General features: G+C 40.2%; 2 protein-coding genes across 4 annotated transcripts; both read left to right on the forward strand.

Moving 5' to 3' along the window:
• The first annotated feature begins 6944 nt into the window (after window positions 1-6944).
• On the forward strand, window positions 6945-8828 carry LOC121051196 (extracellular ribonuclease LE-like). Its single transcript, XM_040513305.1, has 4 exons — window positions 6945-7085; window positions 7190-7441; window positions 8480-8629; window positions 8772-8828. Exons 1-4 carry the CDS (start codon window positions 6945-6947, stop codon window positions 8826-8828), a joined length of 600 nt encoding a protein of 199 aa, XP_040369239.1.
• Window positions 8829-21104: 12276 nt separating this feature from the next.
• Window positions 21105-25179, forward strand: LOC112185645 (polyadenylate-binding protein-interacting protein 3). Of its 3 annotated transcripts, XM_040514966.1 has the most exons (9): window positions 21105-21265; window positions 21516-21645; window positions 22547-22724; window positions 22813-23028; window positions 23536-23663; window positions 23952-24000; window positions 24113-24146; window positions 24922-24975; window positions 25112-25179. In XM_040514966.1, the coding sequence occupies exons 1-8, from the start codon at window positions 21256-21258 to the stop codon at window positions 24972-24974; spliced, it is 798 nt and encodes a 265-aa protein (XP_040370900.1). In that variant the 5' UTR covers window positions 21105-21255; the 3' UTR covers window position 24975; window positions 25112-25179. The 3 variants fall into 3 exon arrangements, with proteins under 3 accessions (XP_040370900.1, XP_024179677.1, XP_040370901.1); XM_024323909.2 differs by lacking the exon at window positions 25112-25179 and having other exon boundaries at window positions 21106-21265; window positions 22813-23052; window positions 24922-24981; XM_040514967.1 differs by lacking the exons at window positions 21105-21265; window positions 21516-21645; window positions 25112-25179 and adding an exon at window positions 21735-21795 and having other exon boundaries at window positions 22813-23052; window positions 24922-24981.
• Window positions 25180-26040: the final 861 nt, after the last annotated feature.

Genomic DNA, 26040 nt, shown 5'->3' on the forward strand with positions numbered 1-26040 from the left:
ACCTTACTCGGACAATAAGACTGTTGCAAGGAAGGAATTGCAATAGTGGAAGATGACGAGGAACTATATTAATTAGTAACTGCTAATGATCATTGCAAGGATTTCAATTTATAAAAATTATAACTGCTTGATCATAGTACGTACAGTTTTTGAGTGTTAAGGGTTTACGTACCGTTAATTACAATAGGATTTGGAATCGTCACGTTTGAGTTCTATATCAGTTACCCAAAGCTCTAATTTTTGCATTACCAAAAAACACAATGTGTGAACTGAAGAATAAGAAAGAACTAAATTCTTAATTTTAATAATATATGCACATCTTTCTCCATTTTTGCCCGTCAACTAAAAATATAAAATGTGTTGAAGGATATCGACATAATGTGTGCCTCTTCAAACTAGGGTTTAGAGTTGTAATAGGAAAGTACCCTAGGTATACTAATTGTATTCCGATTCTGTTACCTTTTGTGTACTCTGTAAACTCCCTATATAAAGGGCTCCTATTATCAATAATAAACACAATTCTATTCTCCTACAATACGTTATCAGCACGAGTTCTAACCCTAGCTTCAGAAAAAGAAAAACCCTAGAAGAAACTTTTTTTCTCTGCCGAACCAGTCGCACCCACCTGCACCTCCGAACTGCAGCCCTCCTGCCTGCACACCCGCGCATCTTCCAGCCCACCTGCCTGCACACCCGCGCATCTTCCAGCCTCCTGCCGAAAGCTCCTCTGCAACTTCTTGCTGCACGACCTGCAGCACCTGCCGCAAAACCCCTGCACTCCTGGCATCCCACCAGCGACGCACCCCTGCCAGCCAACGCTGCCCAGCAGCCCTCCGCATAGCCCGCACCTACGCAGCCCGCCTGTCAGCTTGCGTCCCTGCCAGCCCGCCTGCCTGCCTGTCAGCTTGCGTCCCTGCCAGCCCGCCTGCCTGCCTGCGTCCCTGCACACCTTCTGCCAGCGAAAAGAAAAAACAAACCAGAAAACAAAAGAAGAACGAACGAAAGAAAGGAGAAGAAGACCAGAGAAAAAAAAAGGGAGAAAAGGGCTGGGCCCGAAAAAAGAAAAAAAAAAGGAAGGAAAGGGCTGGGCCTGGAAAGAAAAAAGGGAAAGAAAGGAAAAAAAAAAAAGGAGGAAGAAAAAAAAAAGGGGGAAGGGAGAAGGGCAGCCACCAACTGTCAATTTCCGACCAGATTCCAACTACACGCCTGCATCAATACGCGCGTGTTCTCAAGCCCCGAATTATCAAGTAAGTTTTTATAATTAAAGTTGTTGCTTTTCGTACTTTAAATTCCTTTTTATTTTCTGCATAATATTGGAATATATGTTGCCAAATGATTTTTGAGTATTTAACAAAGCGGAATTGTGGGGATTCACGCTTAACGAACTAAGAGTGTTCGTATGAACTAAGAGTGTTCATAATTAAACGAACTAAGAGTGTTCGTGTGAACTAAGAGCGTTCACAATGCTTGGACTAAGAGCGTCCGTAAGCATCAAATTGTGACCATATTAAAACATTATTGTTTGGTCTAATCCAAAAGAGATTCTTGGAAATTGATTTCTTGGTAGCATAGCTCAGAAATCTTATTATTTTAGTTTTCGTGGAAGTTTAGCTCCGAAACTAATTTATCTTCTCTTCTTATTTTCAGGATGTCGAATGAACCTAGACTCGACTTTCCCATGCTTGACTCAACAGGCTCGGATTACCACAGTTGGGTAACCGATGTTGAGAACCACCTCACTTCCAAGGGAATATTACCCATAATCCAGGCACCTAACCCGGATCTTATGTTCAACCGAACATCTACAAAGCATGCTCAAGCAGTTATCTTGATGCGACGCCATATGGACAAGGCACTCAGATTGGAGTATATGTCGATCAAGGATGCAAGAGAGCTATGGGTAGCGCTAGAAGAGCGCTTTGGCAATGTCCAAGATTCCCTCCTCCCTGACTTGAAGGTTCAATGGAACAACCTACGATTTGCTGATTTCAAGTCTGTTGCTGAATATAATTCAGAAACTCTTCGCATACAATCCATGTTGAGATTCTGTGGACAACCTGTCACAGAGCAAGAGCTAATTGAGAAAACTCTCTCCACCTTCCCCGTTTCAGCCATTGTGGTATCAAAGCAATACCGTACTGAAGTCAATGCTGGACGGATCACGAGGTTTCATCAGCTTATCAATATTATATCTGTAGCTGAGAAACATGATAACATACTCGTGAGGAATTATAATTCAAGGCCCATTGGAACTAAGAGCGTTCATGAGGCGAATTATAATGCACCCAGAGGAGGGCGCAAGGAGCGGAACCCTAATAAGGGATATGAGGGACGTATGAGTCCATATAACCGCCCTAACAAGGAAGGAAACCGCAATTTTGGTGCGGATACACGTGGTGGTAATGCCACACGTGGGAGAGGTGGTCGTGGTATCCCTAGCCGTAATGGTGGCTCAATGGGTATTGGTGGTGGCACCAACCCTCCTAGGGAACGCCCGCAACGTGCACAACGTGCACCTCAATTAAAGGGAGGCAACCACAATGATGAGTGTCATCGATGTGGATCAATTGAGCATTGGTTCAAGCAATGCAAGGTAAGTGAGGAACTAGCTGCAAGCTACAGGGCATATAGGGACCTGAGAGAGCAAGAAGTGTACCTTGTAGAAGAAGAAGAAGATGGTGGAGATGTCAATCTCACCATAGAGGACTTCAAAGCTGAAGATGAAGTGCACATGGATGCAACAGACTTTGATTAGATTAGTCCTTTTTATTTTTCCAAGAACTTTTGTAATGGCAATTTGCCTTAGTCAATAAATGACAGTTGTACTAACTCTTTCTTATGTGGCAGACCCAATAAAATGTGATGTCTAGGAAAGTCATTGAGGTTATTGGTACTTAAGAGAGCCTTGCTCCACCAACATCTCTCTCTACTTTCCTGGTCATATTTGATTGGAGTTACCAAACGGATAGAGTGACTACAATGTGTCTTACTTTGATTTTATTTTGGATTAGACTTTGGAAACTTTGATGTGATCATTGGCTATTAATAAAGTGTCAATTCTTTTACTTAATGTCTTGGACATACCTTAATTCGAACTTTATAGAGCCAATGGTTTTCATGTGGAAACACATTATCAGAATGGACAGAGTTCCTTTGCATCACCTCTAATGACTACGGACATAAACGAGTATTAGAGAAACTTATGTGTCGCTCTAGTGGGTTGTATGCAACCACTATTTGAGTTATTGAATCCAACTATGTCATGAGAGACGACTTATGGGATTTTGGCACATATAGGCTTTGACATGATGATCCGTGTATTAAAGACTTACACGGACATCCATTTTTCAGAACGAAGAAAAGTAAGAACCAAGAATTGGTTCGAGGAGCTGCACATGCGCCTCATGGAGCCATGATTGTGCAAAGACAGGCCATACATGGCCAGTGCCGCCTACCCCCTGCGGCAAATACATGGCATTGACGCCATAAACTCCTCTCTCTACTTCTCAAGTCTATTATGACACTATGGCTTCACCAAAATCTTTATTAGTTGATTATAAAGCCCATGTTTCGTTCTGTAAAGCCTGTTATTTAGGATTGAGACCATCCTATGCAAAGGAGATTGAGGAAATAATTCCATTCTCACAAAGAATCTAAGGGAATTCTATGGATTTGATCAACCAACTTGCGGACCATATAGATGTTTTATGGTGTTGGTTGATACGCAAACACGCTGGTCACGTGTTGTGCCATTATCTACTCGTAATGCTGCTTATACTACACTCCTAGCACATAATATATGGCTACGGGCTCACTACCCAGATCATCCCATTCAGTCAATTTGACTTGATAATGCTAGAGAGTTTACATCGAAAGTTTTCGATGACTATTGCATATCATTGGGTATTGATATCAAATATCATATTCCCATGTACACACCCAATTGGTCTTGCGGAAAAGCCACCATTAAACGACTACAATGGTAGCCCGGACATTGGTAATGCGCACCAATATTTCCGCTTGGATTATGCAATATCGCATGCAGCTATGCTAATTCGTCTACGACTCATAGCAGCCACTCAACTTTTATTTGCGTTACAGCTAGTGATTGGGTTCGAGTATAAATATCTCGTATTTATGCATATTTGAGTGTGCGGTTCATGTGCCAATTGCGCCGCCACAGCGCATCAACATGAGTCATTGCAACGAATGCATATATATATATATATATATATATATTTGTTGGACATGAGTCTCCAACTATAAATCCGCTATGTAGAACCCTTGACAGGCGATCTCTATTTCGCTGGATTTGCGAATTGTCACTTTGATGAGACAGTCTTCCCGTCGTTAGGGGGAGATTAGACCGTCAATGTTCAACAGGAACGACAGGAATTGTCGTGGTCTGTCCCCACTATGTCTCATCTTGATCCCCTAAAAGTGACGAGATCACATATACCTACTGCAAACATGCCTGCAAGGATTGATGTCCCCACAAGAGGACATGGTGCCACCCAGAGAAGATGGGTCCTGCACCACTACCATGGATGGTAGTATGGTGACGCCACAAAGGTGGCATAATGGCGTCATAGGCCATGGGTTCCACTAGAGAGAGTAGGAGACCCATAGGTTCGATGGATTCTCGCCTTAAGAAGAGAGCGAGTTTGGCACAACTTGATCCATTGATCATTGATACTCAAAATCCGTCTCATGAGAATATTTTGGATTGTGGTTATGTCCAAGAGACATCATTGGGGGACGCCTCAATGTTAGAACCAATTCCTAAGAATATAGAGATCTCTACGAACTACACTAGTGTACATGAGGACGTGGAATTATTGAGACCAATGACATCGAACCTTACTCCGTTGAAGAATGCCAACGTAGAGAAACTTGGCCTAAATGGAAAGATGCGATCCAGGTTGAATTGGATTCACTAACGAAGAGGAAGGATTTCGGGCCTGAGATGCCAACACCTCCTAACATAAAACCTATTGACATTAACAGGTCTTCGTTAGATAGCGTGATGAGAAAAAGAGATGGCAATCTCACCTTATGGCGCAAGGTTTCTCACAACGCCCTGGAATCGACTACGAGAAGACATATTCTCTCGTAATGGATGTCATTGCACTCCACTACCTTGTCAGTTTGGTAGCTTCCAAATAACTGAACATGCAGCTTACGAATATGATCACTACGTATCTTTATGGGGATCTAGATACATAATATAATGAAGATTCTTATGGACTTTATTTACCCAAGTCAAGTGGCTCTAGACCACGGAGCGCATTTGCAACGAGGTTGAAATGCTCACTAAAATGACTACTTGATTGGGAAGAGATATGATGAACTATGCCCACGCGTTTCCATGACAAGTTCCGGATTTGCAATGGTCGCGGTTTATGTTGATAAACATAATTGGAACCCTTGAGAGTTAAGGGAAACCGCTGAACACCTGAAATCCGAGTTTGAGAGGAAGGACCTTGGGAGAACACGGTTTTGTCTAGATTCAGAACTTGTATACCGTGTCAATAGACATTTTTGATAAAGCCAAAGATGCACCATGGTCGTCCGTAGTCTTGGTCCTAAAAGGGATCCGTTTCGTCCCAGGGATGATGACGAAGACGTGTTAATAGCGAAAGTGCTTACTTATGTACAATAGGTGCATTATTGTACTTAGCACAACACAAGACCGGACACCTCAATTATTATGAACTTGTTGGCTAGATATAGCCCCGCGCCAACGCAACTCTATTAGAATGGTATAAAGACAATCTTTCGATATTTGAGAGGTACGATTGATATGGGCTTGTTCTATCCCTACAGAGAAAAGAGATGACGGAAGTGTGGGATCGGACCCCATAAGGCAAAATGCCACCTTCCGTGCTCCTCCTCCCCTCCATCGAAATGACAACAAGCATTTCTAAATATTGAAGTGAACCAAATCCGATCGGAGGATAATGTAGCGGACTTATTTACTAAGTCGTTACCAAAATCCACTTTCGAGAAACATGTGAAGAGCATCGGATTGAGAAAGTTATACGAACTCCCATGATTGTAGCAATCAGGGGGAGATATTGACATCAGGGGGAGGCATGATGTCTACATGTTCGATCTCGAAGAGTGAAGGACGTGTTGTGCTCTTTTTGTCCTTCGACCAGGGTTATTTTTATCCCACAGGGTTTTTGTTACCTGGCAAGGTTTTTAACGAGGCAACAATTAAAGCGTCATCACCAAGTTTGAGCGGCACAAGGGGGAGTGTTGAAGGATATCGACATAATGTGTGCCTCTTCAAACTAGGGTTTAGAGTTGTAATAGGAAAGTACCCTAGGTATACTAATTGTATTCCGATTCTGTTACCTTTTGTGTACTCTGTAAACTCCCTATATAAAGGGCTCCTATTATCAATAATAAACACAATTCTATTCTCCTACAATAAAATGTATTTTTTTTTTCAGTTAGTCATGAAAAAAAAAAAAAAAGTAAATAAAGACATTACTCTTATTATATATACGGATTTACAATGCATGATGCAAGAAAGGACGTCATTGACTTATTACTAATTTCGTGTACATACTTTTAATGGTACAAATGAGTCAATTAATTAGGTGCAGCAATTTATGTTTCAGAATAAAACTAATCCTAGTCATTTTATGCATGAATTTATATATATACACATTCACGTAAAGTCGTAAACATATTAAAGAACCTTTTGTAGGTACAATTGTCCTATATAAACACCATTGATCAAAGAACCAGCCAGCTCGATCAATCTCATAATCATTATCATTATCATTTGCCTAGCTCCACACCACTTGCAATGAAGAATTCAAACTTCATTATCCTTCTATCAGTATATGCACTTGTACAAGTTCTCAACGTTTCAAATGCTGAACCATACGAGTACATGCAATTTGTACTCCAGTACCCACCTGGAGTTTGCTATGACAGATCAAAAGGTTATTGCATCTTACCTCTGCATGCCAACCAAGTTTCATGTACATGGAATATGGCCTTCCAACTTCTCCGATATAGAAGTCACTTGTGGTCAAGCACTGACGAATAACCCCTTTGATAAGGCGCAGGTGTGTATGCGTGTCATATATATAATTTGACATATATAGTTTTTTTATTTTTTGTTTTTAACAAATTAGTGATATATTTTTCTAATTGTATCTTTTATTTTCAGATGACACCTCTGCAGACGGATTTAGTAAACTCATGGCCATCCGTGTTAATAACAAAGAGCAATATGTGGTTTTGGGAGCATGAGTACGAGAACCATGGCGCATGTACAGTAGAGTCAGGTGTACCACAATTCACTCAAAAGTCCTACTTTGAGAAAGGACACCAGCTATGGAACCAATATGACATCCATTCAGTGCTTGATCAAAGTGGTATTAAACCAAGTACTGCAAAATCATACACTATGACTCAGCTTGTAACCGCAATCAAAAAGAAAATCGGGAGTAACAATACCCCTTTAATCATGTGCAGGAAGAAAAAAACTTGGTTACGTACTAATTAAGGGAAGTGATAATCTGTCTGGATCACCAGGCAACAAATGTGATAAGTTGCGCGCTCAGTAAAAGGAAAACAGACTGCCTGGATCCTTCGGGCAAGGTATACTATGTAGCTTAGCTATCCATCTGAATATGAATAAGCTCCTCAACTAGTAATTTACAATTTACAGTCTGTTCTGCGTTTGAGAATGCAATCTCGGTCAGTGGTTTCTTGGGTCGATGTATTAGTCTATACTATCGATATTATCAAATAAAAGCTTTTTGCGTACTAATAAATAAGTCACTTAATTTTCATTTCAATTATATCTACTCAGATTGTAACGTCCCGTATCTTAATTTACCCGTTTACTAGTCATTTGGACGGTAAACGACAAATATTTTTCACTTTTTACTTTGTTTCGATACTTTTAGTGACCCTAAAAGATGACTGTTTGTTCGGGTCAAAATTTGAGAAAATTTCCTCCATGAAAGTTGTAGAGGACGTTAAACCGAGAGCGTGCATATGTGTTACGTAAAAATCGGAGTTCGTATGCTAAAGTTATGGTCCAAATACAAAATTACTGTTCATAGTAACTTGCTATATATAGAGAAAGTACTGTGGTAAGTTTCCATATTTTTCTAGAAACTTACCGAGCTCTAGGGGTGGGTTTGCGAAACCGAAAACCGAAAAAAACCGAGCCGAAAGCCGAACCGAAGCCGAAAAAAACCGCACCGAATAAAAACCGCACCGAAACAAAAAAACCGAACTGAACCGAACCGGTTCGGTTCGGTTTTCGGTTTGTAAGTGTCAAAAACCGGTTCAGACCGAACCGAACCGAAATTAGAAAAACGACGTCGTTTTTTCCCTTTTCGTCAGAACCCTAAAGCAGCCGCACTATAAATACTTTGCACTCAGCCTTTCGCGACATTTCATTTTAGGTTTCTTCTTTTCGCCTCTCTTTTTTCTCTACTGCTAGAGTCAGCAAGGCTCTCAAGGAGCCGAATCGCACCGCAAGAACATCAAGCACAGCCTCATCGAGATCGCCGAGATCATGAAGACCAGATCGATGGCGAAGGATCTGAGCGGGATTGTGAAGGAGAATCGGCAAGGACCCCAAGGTTATTCAGTAAGAAATTACCGACGGTGATGTTGAGGTGCTGGTATGAACCCAAGCTATTTCAGTATCAAATTTCTCTGCTTTTGATGATTTGGGTTCAATTTTGTTCTGGGTTTCTCTTGAATTTGTGTTGGTATGAATTTCATGGCAGGGAATGGATGAGTTTGTTCATGATCTGGTAGTGAATAATCCGATAGAGAAGGCTTAAGGTAGCAAGGGTCAGATGATGATGATGTTTCCCGACACCAGCACCCTTGCCTTGGTAAATTTTTTTCTCCAGATCCACCTACTTTTTAGTTCAAATCTGGTTATGAGATTCGTTTAATTTCTGCTGAGCATGACTATGAAGATTAGATTGGGAATGGTGGAACTCGGTCTCATTGCAGTTACTAAACATGCAGATTTTGTTACTCTAAGGGATTGATGGAACTGGCCTCATTGCAGTTGTTACAGGTCTTTCTTTTTGCTCATAATTTATCACATGTTTGATTGCTAAGACAAGAAAAGTTTTAACTTTATCAGTTTCTTTTTACAAGATGTAGTTGTGAGAGTGAGGACGGAGGTGATTATATTGATGCTTTTTCTAATATATATTCATACAAAGTGATAGTAAAGACGTGAAAAGTTAATAAACAATAGGTGGAGTTGATCAAATTTTGCACACTAGGCTTTATGGTCTTATAATGATGTTGGATCTCAGGAGCTTCAAGTGATCATGGTTTGGAAACAACACGTGTTCTATCATTGCATGGTGTTCATGTCATCAAGGCAGTAAGGAATACAAATGCAGGTAGGGATGTTAAAGAATCAATACTTAAGGAAGTCCCCGCTACTAATATTGATGTGGGAGTCTTTTGTCGGGGAGCCGGGTGGTGAGATTGGAAAGACGAACCTCATCCATGACCAAGATGGTTAATTAATGGCTGCATCGGATGTGTTTTGAGTCTTTCAATTCTAAGAATGGCTATTAGTTTTTTTTTTTTTTTTGTAATATATAATTGAAGAGGCTCCAATGGCCTTGATTCTTAATTTTTAAGTTGATAGAGTAATTGTAATTATATGTAGAATTCTTTTTTAAGGTGAACAAGAGAACTAAAAGGTCAACAAAAAGAGAAAATTAACTAATTATCAAACAGGCCTAGGAAAAAAAAGCTTTATTAAATTTTTTTTTTTAAAAAAAAAAACCGAATTGGGCCGAACCGAACCGAACCGGCCCGCTCGGTTCGGTTTTCGGTTGAAACTGCTAAAAAATGTAAAACCGAACCGAACCGAACCGTAGTTAAATTCGGTTCGGTTTTCGGTTTTGGCTCAAAACCGAACCGAAAGAAACCGAACCCACCCCTACCGAGCTCTCCTTTCTCCTCTCCTCTCTCCATCGCGTTTTTTTTTTTTTTCTGGGGTCTTCTTTGTCCGGCCATATCTTCCTCCACAGGCCTCCAATCGACTTGATTCCAAAAGAAATTTTTCTCACCTTGACGTCGTCTATAACTTCTCAGAAGACATCGGAGTGAAAATCGAACTGTGGAGGGTGCTGTAAGGCCGAGAAGCTGCACAGCTCGAGCTGGAAATCGCCTCCCTTCACCGGCTGATATTTTCCTTTTCCGGCCACCCCCAGCGATAAACCTTAGTCTATTGGAAGCGCCTTGGGATGTAGATGATGCTCCCGGAAGCTTTTGCTGAGATTTGAAGCGTGGAGGAAGAATCGACGGTTTGAAGTTTGAGGTTACTATTCACGATTCGGGTTCAACATTCCCCTTAATTGTTGAGGTACTTCCGCTCATTTTCTAACTTGGTCACAGTTGAAAGAATTAATGGGTGTGTTGAGAAGGTGCTACTGCCAAATTTTGGTGGCCATTGGAGTTGGTGGCAGTGGCGGCGGCGCCGCCACTGTGGGCGGCGGTAGCGGCGGCTAGGGTAGCTTTTTAATTTCAATTTCTGGCTAGTTAAATGTTATAATTATCATAGAGCTTATATATGAAGTTTGGTGAGGATTGGTGGAGTTTTGAATTGGTTATAAATTTCTAAAGATTTGGATTTCGGTTAATGTTAATCGTGAATCCGATTGTCGGATTTCCTCCATAGTTGTTATATAGTCTGAAATCGACGAGTGGCCAGTGTTGGTGAAGTTTGGTTGGATGTGGAAGAGGATTGGAGAAGTTGAGGTTATGGGTTTTGAGATTTAATTATTGATTATCATAAAATTATTTTTCCGTTCGGTAATTATTTATGTACGAATAATTGTGTACAGGACGAGGAACCGACTCATCGCTCGACGAGGATCCTTAAGATACCACGTTAGCTGTATACTGTGAGTGGACTTTTGTTTTTAAATAAGTATGCATGCATTTAATTCTTGAATTAGTGCTCTATTTAATTATCATATTATCTTATGAGCATAGGATTGTTTAAAATTTTGATTTATCTCGTGGAATTACTTTCATTGACGATTTTCATGAAGTGATTATGAATTATTCCGGTTGTGATTTTCGGATATTAATTTTGTTATGCTCGGATTTGAAATTATGATTTACGTTGTTTTTCAATAAAGTATTTTCCAGGGTATTTTCCAAAATGGAATATTAGTTCATTATTGAACTTCCTTGCTTATTCATTATTGACCCGAGAATATTTTGGCGTGTGAGAGACGCCGTTGAGTTATTGATCTTTCCTATTTATTTATCGACTTTCGATTTTGGCATTGGGAATGCCTTGATGATGATTTTAGAATTGGTTTTGTTTCGGTTTACGGGGATTACGATTTATTATTATTTCTCGCCTTTTTGCTATTGATTTGGAGATACTTTTGGCGTGTGGGACACGTCGTTGGAAATTCTTTTACGAGAGATGAGGGAAGCCTTGTGTATTTTGGATTTACTGGATTTTCGGTTATGTTTCCCTGTGCCATACTGAGGGGTGATTTTATCATGCTAGCATTGATTTTTCCGCCTTTGTGGCGCGGTGATGGGATCACCGTAGCCCTCCGCCTTTGTGGCGCAGGTTACTGTCTCTGTGACAGTAATTATGTAGCCCGGTATCCTATCGCTACACTTAGTGGCGTAAAGGTATATTACGGGAGTAATGGGAGTACTTTAGCCTGGGAGGCTATCACCCGAGCCTAGGAGGCTCATTCGTATGGCTATCATCTTCCCCTACTTATACTATTTTTGAGTAGCGGAGACTAGTCTGAGTTTTCTTAACCAGCGGGGCTGGTCTTATATTTTCGAGTATTGAAATTTCAATCTTTCACTCTGTTGTTGTGGCTAGAGGGGCTAGTCAGTTTTCTGGAGTTCAACGTTTTTCGGATTACTTTCTTAAGTGTTTTATAAATGTTGCATGCATCCGGATTTTATATATATCAAAAAATGTGGGAAAGTATGAAGTTTTATTTTGTTTTATTCATATTAATTTATTTATTTTTGTCCACTCACGCTAACGTGTTTTTCAATTACTTTCCCCTGGGCCATTCGGTTTCAAATGCCCAGTTTGCAGGCGAAATTAGTTGAGGTCGGACGTACATTGGAGTTGAGGCATAGACAACAGTGTGGCTTCCGCGTTTTTATTTGATTTAGGTTTTCCTTGATCACCCTTGCTATTAGATTTGCTCTGATTACCTGAGGAAATTAATGTTATTTAAGTTGTGTTTTGTGTCATATGATTTTGGTTGATGTTGTTTGGGGGAGCAGGGTGGCTCCAGGAGAATAAGGATGGGTGATTTAGAAGTGTAAATTTTCTTTCTACAGGTTTTGGGTTGTCCACTTTAGGGGAAGTTCTGCCAAATTTTTGGCAAAATTTCTTCTAAGGTGGGCCCCGCAGGTCCACTTCGAATTTCAGAGTGAAATCCGTGGCAGGTCCTGTGTCAGATACTCCCATTCTTGATTGAGGGATCGCCACTCATTGATTTGTTCTTTTTTAAACTCAGATATAGCTTTAATTAATCTGAAGTCAATAAATTAGAGGGGTGATACCTCAACCAATTATACCCCCAGTTGTTTGATTTGCTTTTTCGTTTGTTCTGTTGATATATGTCTTTGATATGCCGTATCATCCATTGCTCAGAAAAAAAAAAGATTACATTGCATCTCTTTTTTGCCGGTCAAATTTACTCCACAGGGTATTTGACTTCAAATTAATCTTTGTTGAGTTTAGGGAAATAAAAAAGAACAAAAAAATACAATGCGAGGAAGGAACATATATGAAACCTAACGCAATGCAACATTTCCCTTTAACCACGACCCCATTTTCTTTAGAACTTTGTCTGACATTTGTCGCTTCTCCTAGTCAATCCTAGTTCACTGCAGATCATAATTCTCGAAACAAGGTTGGTGACAAAGGTCAGGAATGAGTTATAACGATTAACGAACTTTGTTTCAGAAATTAATGAACTGCTGGAGCTTTGGTCGAGTTGTTTACAGGCCAAGTAACCGAGTACTGACTTCAACATGAGAAAAATTGACATTGTTGAATGTAGCAAATCCCTTTACTAGTTTATTGTATATAGAAACTTTGTCTCCACAGATCTTGATTCTCAGACGTTGCTTCCTTGCATCATCACTTGAGATGTTCTCCTATTCATAGACAACAAATATCTGAATCCGATGAAGTTAAAAGAATTTCAACATTTTCTTGCTCACGGACTATTAATGATCATTATTGGTATGAAATGTCACGGCTTACAACCCCATCCTAATTTTTTTAATTAGCAGATCACTGAATTAAATTTTCATAACCAGAGATCATCATTAAACTTGTCTCTGTCGGAGTGTAACTCGCTTCTCCAAGCCATGGTCACATAATCTTTGAATTTTAAGTTTTTAACGGTGATATTGGTAATGGGAGATTGTCTATGGTATTGGAAGTTTTATCATACTCATTTTACATCTAATTGAACCTAAGTTACAATTTAATTGAACCAAATTTACAACACTGACAACAAAGTTACCACACTCATTTGAAACATTTACATATGATTGAACAATGTTACCATATTGACAACAATTTGTTCATAAACTCGTTGTAGATACCTCCACTAGTATAGAGAAATAACCATGTTACCAAGCATATGGAACATCCTATTAAGAGGGCCCACAAGTCATGGTGAGACCCAACAGCGACATGCATCCCATAGCCTGACATCCAAGCTCGGAAGTAGCCAAGAGCTCACCGGGAAGCCACTTTCTCTTCTTCACCAATATGCCTTCACAACAAGTTTTCTAGACTAGAAAGAGACTTTGTGTTCCACATTGAAAACCATGTAAAGGAAGGAGCCTCCCTTCCTTTTTAAAGGAGACTCCTTCCCATTTATTCCACATCCCATTACACACTTGTAATCCTATTGAGCCGCAAGGCCCAAACTCATATAGTGCAACACTTCAAGTGGAAGTGATGAACCACTATACTTTTTGTGTGTGTGTGTGTCTCTCTCTCTCTCTAACGTTAACAAGACCCTTCGGTTCTAACGTTAATACTGTCGCCGTCTGTGGCCCTTTCATTCTAACATTAACAGTGGCGTCGTCTATGGGATGCCGATACAGTGGCTTCGTCACTTACCATGCGTTAAGTCACCTTAACAGAAGTTCAAAGAATTTTCTTTTCTTATTTGAGTTATCAATTCACTGGCCATCATCTTCTTTGATGAGCAAACCCCATCCTTGGCGGTAACAAAAAATAATTTTGCTTCTTTGCACAGAGCTTGCTTCGCCAGTTGAAAATTCAAATATCTCCTTACTCCGCCAGATGCCACCTCCAATTAATCTCAGAAAAGAAAAAAATTTGAGCAATCTCCCCATTCAACCTTACGCCAAGTTTAAGCGGTACACTAGCCTCTTATGGAAAACGTCATCCTATCTTAGCGGTATTAAAAAAAAAAAAAAATTAGTGTGACTCTCGCTAGCAGCCATCTCCCGCCAAACAAGGCACCGCTAGGCACGCCAGCATTAAAGTAGGCCCCCCGAGCGAGGCTAGCAGCCATCCTCCGCTAGGTACGCCAGCATCAAAATAGGCCCCTTGTCAGCATCAAAGAAGGCCCGCAACAAAAATTTGAGGTACAAGGTGGACACCCAGAAGCTTACTCTGGGCACCCAGCCTTCTTTGTGGTTCTATTACTTCGCCAAGAGCCGCCACCAAGCAAGTGCTCCTCCAGCAGTAGCAATAAACACTCATGACGCAAACTCACTTAGTCAGCGTCATGCTTCAGAAGCCTTTGATCATCATTCCCATCATCCTCCCCATTCTTTGGTTATCGTCAGAGGCCACCACGTGCAGCGCAGTTCATCACCTCACGATAGCAGCGCTAGCAAGCGACCCCCACTACGGATCGTTGTGGGGAACCACTGCCAGTAGGTCAGCGCACTTGGCTAGCAAGCGCCAACGTATCAACGACCCCCACTAAGCCTCCTCCACTGGGCATACCGTCGCTAGGCACCACCGCTAGCAGGTCAGTACACTGGGCTAGCAAGCGCCAACACACCAGTGGCCCCCGCTAGGTATCCTCCACTGGGCACCACTGGCAGCAGGCTAGAGCACTCTGCTAGTAAGAGCCAACGGCCTCTGCTAGGCACCACCACTAGCAAACACCAATGATGGCACACCAGCAGGCCAACGCTAATGCCAGCGCCAACGTATCAGGGACCATCCTCCACTGGGCACACCGTCGCTAGGCACCACCACTAGCAGGTCAGTACACTGGGCTAGCAAGCGCCAACACACCAGTGGCCCCTTCTAGGCATCCTCCGCTGGGCACTACTGGCAGCAGGCCAGAGCATTCTGCTAGTAAGAGCCAACGGCCTCTGCTAGGCACCACCACTAGCAAACACCAACGATGGCACACCAGCAGGCCAACGCTAATGCCAGCGCCAGCACGCCAACTGCCAAATTGCACAGCCAAGCAGCAACCACCAACGGTTTCCCTAATTGAACACTGGTCTTGACACAACGAATACTCACATGACGCTTAATCCTCCGCATTCAGATTTCTTGACACTCAATCAAGTTGCTTCACACTCGGCCATGTTTCACGACGCTCACTCATATTTCTTGACTCTCAGACTTCTTGGCGGTCAATCAACAACTCTTCTTCAACGCTTAGGTTTCTCGATCCTATATGAGTGAAAAGATAAAAAGCTAAGTTCAAATACTCCCTGCTCGTCTTATATATTAAGAATCAGATCATACACATGGTTTACATCACGAGTTGCTGCACATAACCATGATTCTATATACCAGCTGTCTATCAGATAACTTGACACACCTATATATGTATATACATGTATGCACTCTGATCTATAGTTTAACAGCATGTGTCCACTATGTTCTCCTCCTACCGGATATGAGCGCTACGTGCCTATACTTTGCAAAACTCAATGCCACTTAGTCCTATGAAAAAGCATGATCGCACACATAATAACACGTATCCACCTCGATGTAATATGATTTCTACACCCGGCCATAGGCATGTAATATATTGGGAAAATTTTGCGAACAGTACACCAAGTAAAGGTCACTAATAATTTTCATACATAAAGTTCCAAACCGAGTATTTTGGTACATGAAACCTGAAACCCAACCTTCTATCTAGACACGACGTCAATGACGCTGTTAGTTTCAGTGCCACCTAGCCTAATTTAAGGGGTAATTTGGTCTCTTCGAGTTTTTACTCTGAGCACCCGGCTTTTTCTCTCTTCCTCTGGGCACCCACCGTTTTCTCTCTTTCTCTCTGTCACTATAGGCACCCATCTGTCTTCCCCCCTCCCAATCTCGATCACCTCTGCAATTCTGCAATTCCAACCATTACCATCAATCAACACCCTTCAATTCTCAAGCTTCTCGGCCGAAACCAAACTTTTTAATCTTTAATCTCTCATCCTCACCTCCCACTTCTCTCTATCGGGTTCATCTGTTCAAGATCTCTAACTCCAATCTAGGGTTTTTGCTACTGTGACAGTTGAATTGGTGGCTATGGTGAGTGAGGAAGATATGGAGTACGAGAGTGAAGCAGAGGAGGCTTAACTCTGTTAAAAAATAAAATAAATATACTAGTAACAAAACCATGCGAATGTTCTTTCCCTCTTGTTCATCGTGTTCTGTATCAAAGGCAAAGCTTTGGCTTTAGGCATGGCCAGCTATCCAAGAAATTCAAAGTAAGTTCTATCGCCTTACTTGTGTGATCTAAGCATTGAACCCAATCCCTCACCTTCAATTGCAGAAACCCAATTTGATCAAGAAATTTGAAATTTGATTTGATATTATTGTTGGAGAATTCAAGGTTTCAATTACGACCGCTGGCGATGCGGAGGCGGGTAGTGGCGAACGACGATGATAAAGGTGAAGGCGAGGGGAGAAAGAATCGTGGGCCGATCCAACGGCTCCCATTCACTCTGATGAATCGGATGATAGAAGAAGAAATTGATGAGGATATTCGTTGCTTCGGAGCTTCTAGAATTGCCCAAGAAGGACAAGCGCCGCCTCCTCCATGCCGTGTACTGCGTCGGTGATCTCGAGCGCACCATCAAGTTTCACACTGAGGCTCTTGGGATGAAGCTGTTGTGGCAGAGGGATATTCCGGACGAGAAGTACTCGAATGCTTTCCTCGAATTCGGGCCGGAAGAAACGAACTTTGTAATGGAGCTCACTTACAATTATGGAGTAATTCCTATGATATTGGGATTGGTTTTGGTTACAAAAGAGCTTGGAGGAAAGATAACAAGAGAGTCGGTAAAGGACTGGGAAAATTTCTGGTCACAGCCATGGAGGAAGAGAGGGAGAGTGTCAAAGTCAGAAAGAGGTACAAGTACTAAATTACCCTCTGACAAGTGAGTAATGACATAACACTAAAAGGCGTCAGTGATGGCATGTCTACAAAGTGGGTCGAGCTTGAGAGTCTGTGTACCAAAACAATCCGTTTGAAACATCATGTATGGAAATTATTAGTGGTCTTTACTTGGTGTACTGTTTGCAAAGTTTTCCCTAATATATTTGGATTCATTGCTATAGTAGGACTATCGCTTTTAGCCTCATGCACCATCACGTGTAGCTAATTGACAAAGACGCATAACCTCTAGATACTTCAATGCATGCATATATAGCTAGCTTCTTTAGGCAAATCAAAAGCATGCTTATTAAACAAACAATGCTATATGACACATAGATCTCCCCCATCATCTATTAAATTGCATTAGCTTGCTATTTGCTGCACATTCATATGCTCACTGCACTACTCATCGTATAACTTTCAATGAAGCACAAGCATCAATGCCACTTTCTTGTCCTCTTCTAGAAACTAGTTTTTTTGTGTATGACAGAGACCAGCTCAGTATCCATGCTTCAATTATCATTATATATACATTTGGGTTATGCATCCATGCCTTCAATTTATACAATTGTAATGGAATTCAAATATATTTCTTATTTTTCCAGCAAGAATAAGTCAAAGGTCTCCCACTATGAACGTCACATTTTTCAAATACCTAAATGGTGTTATTATATCTATATGTCAATTTCACATTGAAAATAGGTACACATATAAGCAAATGTCATGTTTCATCAGTCACTAGTTACAGCATGGCTTGCATGCTTCACTCAATTAACACATAATTCAAGAAAAAAAAAAAGGAAAAAAACCTTGTCTAGTTTATCAAAGAACATATGCAAGATACTAGTGTTTATTTTACATACTTATGTACTAATCATCTATTTTTGTTTCAAGGAGACATAATCACTTATCACCTCTCCAATTAGCGAAATCATCATCCTTCTACTAAGGAACTTCGCCGAAACAATGGAGCGTTATGCTTGGATAACTCCAACATGATTTGGGTACTTATATCAATTCCAACTATAACTCACTCCAAATCAGCATAAGATAAGTAACTATATCTTCTTTTTTACGCTCTTTCAATTTGAGCTAGTGTCATGCCAATGCCATGCATGCTTTCATAACTCTTGAGCGTGCCTACAACATTTCATAGATTTGGCAATGCTTTCTAGGCCTTACATGTTAGATATGCCATACTACAAATATTAATCTCAATGATCACTACGCATGTTTACAACAATACAAAAATATTAGGGTTAAATACTTGTTACTCCCTGTACTTTGCCCCGTAAAATAGTTCAGTCCCTTGCCTTTTAAATTAAACAATTTAGCCCTTATTCTCTTAAATTCTCATACAATAGGTCCAAAGTGACTATTTAGCCCTTATTCTTTTTTTTACTTTTTTCTTTCTCTTTTTCTCTCCAAATCTCTCTCTCTCTCTCTCTCTCCCCCTCCCTCCGTCCTCCGCCCCCCCCCCCCCCCAAGTTTGTCTCCGACCCCGAGTTTATCCACACCACAGACGGTGACCTATTTTCTGGTCAACGTAGATCATTGATCGGACCTAGCCACAACATCAGCTTCTACCTCCTCAATGACGTCGTCTTCATCTTTGGCGCAGTCGTCGGCTCCTCCTCCTTACGCCACTTCACCCCACCGCCGAGAGGCACTAGCCCAGGATCCACTCTAGGAAAGCCTATTGGGGAGAAGAAAAAAGGGTTTTTGATTGTTTCGAATACCAGCCATGGCGGAAGAAGCATCGACATCAGTGAGCGAAAACCCAGCCTAGCCAAATGCGGCGGCAACGAAGTCCAATGAGGACACCATTGAAAAGCAGGCAGAGATTGAAATTCTAACTGAGCTTTGTAGCGATCTGGAAAAAAAGGTTGAATCGATCAGAGACCTTTTTTCTTCTCCCTAGCAAGCTTCTCATACAAATGGATATTCTGGAGATTAACAAGAGCAGAGAACAAGAATCGATCTTAGAGAGAGGCAGAAAAATAAATAAATAAAAGAGAGAAAAAAAAGAGGCAATTAAAATTTAAAAAAAAAAAAAGAGGATTGAGGGGTAAACAGTCATTACGTATTGTGTGTGAATTAGATAGAATAAGGATTAACCTGTTCAATTTTAAAATTTTAGACTGAACTGTTTTACGGGAAAAAGTATATGGAGTAACAAGTATTTAATCCAAAATATTATTAGCAAACTTTACTACAAGTACATGCTATACACATGCCATGCTTAGTCAATTTAATGTGACACTCACTTAAACAAACTATGCCATGTTTGAAACGTTGTGACACTTGTGATTTAATTAAACATGCTCGGATAATGACTTGCTTGGGTTACGGCTAACTTGGGTATCGAGCATGGCCACGACTTACTTAGGCCACGCCCTGCATGCTTGCACAGTGCCTACTTGCTCAACTACACCCAACTTGCTCGAACATATCCAACATGCTTTAGTTTAGCCCCAAATTCACAATGCTTCATGCTATTCACTGAAAGCTACTCCCAAAATTTTATATGGACACCCATTACACTTACCACTATTTATTGTGCATGTTACATGACCATAAGATCCACATAATATTACTTGCTATGCTTATTTGTCATTGTTCATATAATTAACAAGATTTACATGTACTCTATATGTAAATATTTTTGCCTAACCCATTGCTACCGTACTTTGTTAAACTCTCTCCATGGAAAAAGACCTAAACCGGTCTAGACTCCACGAGTCCATAGTCCACGACCAGCCGCCAAGCGGTAAGGCAACTTCTCATAATGACAATGACCGCTACGCGGCATTGTAGTCAAGCTTTTCCCCTCCGGGAAAGAGTAAAATGATCGGTTAATACAGCTCACAGCAGCATTGATCTGGCTGTTAACCTCCGACACTTACACTACTACAAAAATTTAATCACACAACACTAATCACACAACGGAACAGAAATCATCCGTTGTGTGTTTAAGTAAGCTTGATTGCACAACGGTACTTGTTATATTCTGTTGTGTGAATGCCAACAAAGTGATAACTTTTTTATCAGAACTACATTACACAACGGACTTAAGTAATGTCTGTCGTCTGAGTCTTAAAAAAATTAGCGGCAGATTTCCCTCCACTTTGGAGCCTTGGTTGCCTCTTGAAATCTGAAATTTGTGCTACTTGATACAACGGTGCTTTATATTTTCCGTTGTGTGATTGAAAACTGGATGCCAAATTTTGAGGAAGCTTGATTGAATGTCTTCCGCAAGATAAACCTAGTGCAAGCTGTAGAAATTAGACAACAGAAGTTATAATTTTCTGTTGTGTGAAAGTGGGAACATATAGGCGGAACATTTTGAGCCAAATTGCTGTATGCGGCAGATTTCCCTCCATGTTTTGACATTTTGATACTCTTACAACAGTTTGTTAGGTTTCTGTTGTGTGATTGCTTTGTTGGAAGTTTAATTGTGCCTCCCACCCAGGCCAAGCCACATCGTGTCGAAAGAAAAATGAAACAAATTATCTCGAGCTCTCTCAGTTGTGACTTGTGAAACCCCCGTCTCTCCACCCCCCTTCCCCACGACTCTCCCAATCGTGAAACCCCAACCCCCAACCCCCCACACTCCCAATCGTGGTAATTAGTGGTGGTATTTGATGAATCAATGGAGGCTTCTGTTTCGTTTGGCTTTTGAATGAACTGTTTTGTGTTTATATGGAGGATTTAGGTCACTTTCCAGGAGCCGGAGGCTGCTGCCAGGGCATGTGCTGATCCAACTCCAGTTATTGATGGCCGCCGCGCTAATTGTAATCTGGCTTCACTCCGGCGCCCTCGGCCGCATATGAGTTATGGTATGGTGTCTTACATGTACTTCATTGTGTGGTTGATGATTCTGCTATCAATTTCTGACCTGTGTGCCACCTGGAATCTGTTTTAATGAGAAGAATGAGTCATGGAGTTGGAGAAAATTGAACTCTGTTGACGATTTGCTGTCAATCGTCTTCAGTTTTACTCTTTGTTGAATGCACATTGTCCATATTAGTCAAGTTTCTCTCTAAGTACCAAAGTTTAAGTACTTCTCTTTGTATTTGTTACTTACAGTACGTACAGCACCGGCTTCTCCATACATTGGAAGCATGCAAGCTCCTCGTGGGGCTTATGTCGGAGCATATGGCTACCAGCAGCCTCTTACGTACAATTATCCACAAGGGATGATGTTTCCTCCTTATGGATAAGTTGCACTCTCAGAGAATATTCTTCATTAGATGTTCTGGGCAATGCAATGCCGAGTCCACTCAGGTGGCTGAGTTTTATGGAAAATATATTTGATGGACATTGGAATAGGTTGTTATATAGTAAATTTCTTTCCCCAAATCTCTTGGTAATTGTTCAACTGTTCAATAGCTTCTCTACTTGAATCCAGTGCCATCTGGAAATTATTTTTTCAATTGGTTACATGACTTTTGCTATATCCTGTTAAAGTGGTAATCAGCTTTAATAATCTGATAGCACATTATTCCAGAATATCTGATTATTCTTGTTTACTTATGTTATCAGGGAGCTTTGTGCCATGGTGTGATATTTTCAGTTGATTGATTTTTTTTTGTTATTATTGATGGAACCTTGAATTGTTTTGAACATACTTTAAGGGTGTAGGGATGGGCTATAGTTGAGCAGTTAATGTCCTTTTGTGAAATTCTAAGTCATGTGGAAATTATGATTTGATGGCTAGCATTATGTGAAATCTAGCCCTTTCATTATATATTTTCTGAAGAGAGGTGTGGTGCCGAATTTCTTTGTAGCATGGTGCCTCTATTTTTCTGTATGTTGTCATTTAGTTTCCTGAGAAAGTGAAGAAGTTAAATGGGAGTAGATGGACCAATGATGTACTAGTTTACTTTATATGATGCTATTTTTAGACATGGATTTGAGAAATATAATAGCCTTCAGAGTCATATAGTAGGAGTGATAATTGCAAGTAGCGTTTTGGTTTATTGAATATAGGATTGGTGCTTAGTTCTCAAAGCATTTTGTTATTTGTATCAAATGAAACACAAATAATTTCTATAATTTGTCTCAGAAGAAAGGAAAATTGTGGTTGCTAAATGTTTTCTTTATTCTTTTCTATTTAGGAACTGGGATCAATTTGAAACAAATGAAGCATTATTTGGGGTAAAAAGCACATTTGATGAGGAACTTTACACAACAAAGCTTGAGAAAGGTCCTAAAATGAGAGAGTTGGAAAGGGAAGCTTTACGAATAGCAAGAGAAATTGAGGGTGAGGATACCCAGGATCTGCATGCAGCAGAGGTGAGGCTTTGTTGATGTGATTTCATGCTTGTACAAATTATCACTTATCCTCATCCCTTATATCTAACATGTTAATATGTTTTCACAGGAAAGAGGCATGCAGCCGTATGAAAATTTTGATATTGATGAGGAGACCAGATACTCCTCTGTTTATCGGGGTGAGGTAGTTGATGATAGTGGATACGATGAAGATGAGGATATTTTATTGGATTCACGTAATACTGAGACCTTTGGAGGTTCTCCTGGTTCTGAGCAAAAGAGTTCAATCGATTGGACCAGTGGAAAAGGCAACCATGGAGTTCAGGTGCCTTCAAGCTCTTCATCTGTGGTACTTCCTCACTATTATCTCATTATTCTGACCATAGTTGGCTGGGACTGGTGGGTTTAGTTTCTAAGTTCTATAGTGTGTAATTTGTTTGGCTGGGGATATCGTCCTGTAGGACATCTATGTAGATGCCATAAATAGTGTGTTCTTCTGTGCTAATTTTCATGGATTGGTAGTCACTGAAGCATGAGACTTTTTTTTTTTTAATATATATTTTTTTCCATCCTTTCCCTCATTCTACATTTTTTAAGGGCTCTCTCGTTCCTCAAAATGATAGCAATTAAGACAAATGTATGGGGAGCTTATCAGTCCTCCTCCTCCATCAATAATGGAGGCCTACAATTTTTACCCCAAAGTTTATCGGAGTTGATCTCATATTATTATGGATTGATTCAGTCTTTTTTGCTTGTTTGTGAGTTTCTTTTAAAGTCACAACAATTCATTTATCAATGGTGAACAGTATATTGATCATATTTTGCTTTGCAGGATTACACACACTATTCTGAATCAAATGTCGCCCCAGAGTTATATCGTTCTGGATCTTATGACCATGCTAGGCAGCTGGCATCAGAACCACCTAATAAAAGTTTTGCCAGTACAGCCGGTGAAAGCAGGTCTGATTTCTGGTTCTTTTCCAAGTCTGAATAGCTTCTTGTTTCCTTGCAAGTAGGATTAGTTTTATTGTAGAGGTGTGACCCACCATCTGCTCTGCACTTCTGTTTATCAATTATTTTCATTGTGGTTACACAAAAACACCCATTTTTTGCTATGTTGGGATGGCTTTAAACTCATTATCCGTCATTTCCCATGTTCCTCCGACTGCCTGGGCTAGCCCCCAGGGTTTATGAAAATATTTTTTTTCTTTTGGTTTCCTTCTGATTAACAATGTGCATGATTTCCAGTGAACATGTAGATACCGACAGTGCTACTGACTCTGTAGAAAAGCATATGGTGAGTGATGGTTCCGTTCTATTATGTGAAATGTTTAAGGTGCCCTGTATTATTATTATTTGTTCGGGAGTCTAAAATCAGTGCTTCATGATCTATGTTCTTGTCAATACAGCTGGCCGGGGACAGTCAAACGTCAAAACCAGATGGTGAGTGCCATTCTATGTGCTTCTTCCTTAGACATCTAAAGGGAGGTTTTTATTATATGTGGTTTTCTAAAGTTGAGCTAACTATGAATTTTTGTATTTAAATGTGCTATATTCATTTATCTTCGTGAACGTTACACTCAAAATTGTTTGTGCTCCTGAACTTCTAATTTGATCACATATGCCCTTATACTCTCCAATTTGATCAATCATAACCAACTCTTATCTAATCCATCCATATATTTGTTCATGAATTGTTGATATGGCGAGCCCACTTAAACTAGTTTTTGGTTGTGTCACCCAAGAAACACACCGTTTACATAGTCAAGGCTAAAAATTGACCCTAGTGGATTCAGTTCTTTTCTGTTTCCGACATTTCAAGAAAGATGTTAACCAAAACCGGACCATGAGAACTTTTTATTGTGATGTTGTAGTTCTTCAGGTTATGCTCTAATCTTACTGCCTTGTGTAATTTTTACTGGTATTCCGTTGTATACTCTTTTGCTAGAAGTAGTTGATGGAGCTAATATGGGATGCCTATCAGTAGTCACATCATATTTGAATTTTTGAGAGGTGAATCTGCTTGTTTTTATTTGAGTCTCACAGATAGTACGTGAGACTTTTCATCCACTTTGTTTTAATGTAGATGAGCCACATGAAAATTAAAATTAAATTCTTTTGTTTTGCTAGATAATCCTTTAACAGTATCTTCATGGGAACTGAGGTTTAGGACAAGACTCATTATTGATATCTCTTGCTTGTTTTATCATGCTGTCAGGATTTAGCAAAAAGTTTGCACAAGGATTGTGTTGCAATAAAGGAACCAGCTAAGGTTGGTGTATGTTTCACTAATCTTGTTTTATCATAAGATTATTTATATATGTGTCTGTGTTTAGGTACTTCTCATAAATCATAATGGTCTCTCATTTTTAACAGTGCATAATGGGTTGTGCTTTTCTCTTGAGCAGTGATGGTGCAGCTTCATTGGTGCTAGTGAGTGGGGAAAAGGCACTTAAACTTGGGTTACATGCTCTTGTTCTTCATTCCTGTATCATGCTCTTCTGCTGCAATATGTGCTAACTCGTGAAGCTTCACAATAAGCTTGGAGGTGATGCAAATGAGAGTATATATAGTGCACAGGATGTTTGATAAAATGGCACAAGAAGGTTTTGTTGAAGCGAAAATATATTATATCAGCTTTTGATTTATGTGTAGCTAGCTAGGAATGCTTTCTTGTTTGGTACATTACTTAGTCACTTGAATGTATGGATGTTTGAAAAATGGTAATGGAATGATATGGATTTGAGTACTTTTGATGTGGTAATTACTGTCCAATAGTCATTGGTTTGTTACTCAATTTGATTACAATATTCACACTACAGCTAACCAAATAAAATAGTTGTGTGAACTAACAACCAACAACAAAAGAAACAAACTTCTGTTGTGTGAGATTCATAACACACAACAGAAACCAAATAGAGTAGTTGTGTGAACTAACAACCAACAACAAAAGAAAACAAAGTTCTGTTGTGTGAGATTCATAACACACAACAGAAATGAAATCATCTCCATTGTCTGAGTAATTAACAGACAAGGGATATAATTTCACTTCAGTTGTGTGTTATTAATCTCAGACAACAAAGAATGAGTAATATCTGTTGTGTGTTACATATCTCAGACAACAAAGAATGAGTTATATATGTTGTGTGTTATGAATCTCACACAACAGTGAATTCTTTCTTCTGTTGTCTGAATGTGCCGAGGCATCGCCGCACATGCCACACCAGGCACATGCTGCGCAGAACTCACACAACGGAAATAGGTATTTCTGTTGAGCAAACTATTATCACACAACGGTGAAATCACCGTTGTCTGATTTTCCAATCACACAACACTC

Source organism: Rosa chinensis, chromosome 2 (assembly GCF_002994745.2).
Source record: "Rosa chinensis cultivar Old Blush chromosome 2, RchiOBHm-V2, whole genome shotgun sequence".
Lineage (NCBI taxonomy): Eukaryota > Viridiplantae > Streptophyta > Magnoliopsida > Rosales > Rosaceae > Rosa > Rosa chinensis.